Genomic DNA, 1,732 nt, shown 5'->3' with positions numbered 1-1,732 from the left:
AGATAAGCCGAGGTCCTTCCCGGATTCCCTCTGGCAGACCCGTCACGGCGTGATCGTGGTCTGAGAGGGAGAAGAAAACAATTATAATGATGTGATCAGAATATAAACAAAGGCTATAAGTTACAGATTACTCTATCGACATCATATGGCCAGTTTGTTAAAATTGTGGGAGGCCCAACCCAATGAATATTTATATATACGGACATACATATGCACGGAAATAATTGTATATCTATCTACCTGACAAATATGCATTTATCTATCTCTTCATCAGGTAGATATGCATGTCTAGACTGATAGATATGTATTTATTTTGTGCATATAAATGTGCATATGAATATTCACTGGGCCGGTCCTTACACAATTTTAACAAACCGACTAACGACTAATAGTTTGGTATCAGTAACATAATAGCATGAGATTCGAGCCTTTGAGAGTCGGACAAAAACAAGCGATTGAAGAAGAGAGGTAAATGAAGACACGAATAAAAACTAGGATAAAAAAGACCCAAAGAAGGAAGAGGAGAAGTAAAGAAGAGAAAGACTAAACGAAATTGAAAAGATCAGGTAGAATAGGAATTAAAACATTTTTATTTTCGATGATGAGAAACGGGATAAAGATACAAAGGCGTCACGTGAAGTCTAGACAAGGAGGAGGCAATGGAAGAGGAAGCTGGGAAATGGAGGTTTATCAAGGAAAGGAAATGACAAGGAACACTAAAAGAAAGATAACCCTGTCATCAAATAGTGAAGATGATAACGAAGAAAATGTAAAAAGAGCAGCGAAATAGCAGAGATGAATATGGACAGAATCTTAACATCTAGGAGAGACAAATGATCCCAAAAGCAGTTATCCTTTTCCCGAATTTGGGTGTTGAATTTGCAAACTGGTTCGAAATCCAAATGAGATATGTATAAAAGGAATATTCAGTTTTGCTTTATTCTTTTTAAAGTTTTTTTTTATAATTTGATTGTAATGTAAATAAAAAGAAAAAAAAAAAGAGAGAGAGAGAAAAAAAAAAGTTTAATGTTTTGCAAAGTCAATAATTTTTGTACTTTCAAGAAATATTTTTATTCACTACATTGAATCTAAAGAATAAACCACAGAGAGGCTACACAAGATGGCGGCGGCGGGACCCGAGATCTATATAAGGGAAGCGACACAATGGCGTCGGTCAGTTTGCTCTTGCCTCTCCCCATCGAACGACCGACCCCGCTGTCGCCCTGGCTTTTGTGTCTCTCGCCGTCTGTGGTTCTGACCTCCTGTCGAGGGCTGGGGATCTTAGTGAAGCGGAGCAGCGGTTGATATCCGTGCGAGCAGGAGGAGAGCGCCCGTCAGGACATGCGACGGGGTTCGTGGTGATAAACAGTGCCGTGTTGAGAAGTGGTTTAGTCCAGTTTGTACTTTAATGTTGTGGGAACGGACCGCCATGACGGACCCCCCGCGCCCACTGTCACCTACGCCCATCTTCCGCCCCTGGCAGCCGAACTTGGCCAACCTCCCCATCAGCGACCAGCAGAAGCCACAGAATTTTAGATCCGCCCATTGCTCTGACAAGGATCGACCGCCCACTTCGCCCATGTCGTCACCAGGCAGCCTTCCAGTCCTCCCGACGCCCTCGCGGTCAGCGCCGCCCTCGCAGCCTGCCAGGGAGCCCCAGAAGCGCCGTCGGGAGGACAGCGAGGACGAGGACGTCGGCAGCAGAAGGAAGGTCATCAAAGGCGAGAAGGGC

The 1,732-nt window shown here is 44.1% G+C and overlaps 1 protein-coding gene across 1 annotated transcript in view; it reads left to right on the top strand.

Moving 5' to 3' along the window:
- The first annotated feature begins 1,429 nt into the window (after positions 1 to 1,429).
- LOC113828974 (Krueppel-like factor 16) overlaps positions 1,430 to 1,732 on the top strand; it is a 1,113-nt gene continuing 810 nt past the window's right edge. The window contains exon 1 of the mRNA XM_027382045.2: positions 1,430 to 1,732. This exon is cut by the window's right edge and continues 810 nt beyond it. Within this exon, the coding sequence (XP_027237846.2) occupies positions 1,430 to 1,732 (303 nt within the window).

This window comes from Penaeus vannamei, chromosome 11 (assembly GCF_042767895.1).
Source record: "Penaeus vannamei isolate JL-2024 chromosome 11, ASM4276789v1, whole genome shotgun sequence".
Taxonomy (NCBI): domain Eukaryota; kingdom Metazoa; phylum Arthropoda; class Malacostraca; order Decapoda; family Penaeidae; genus Penaeus; species Penaeus vannamei.
Note: the sequence above shows the minus strand (reverse complement) of the source record. Positions and strands in the feature narration are given on the sequence as shown.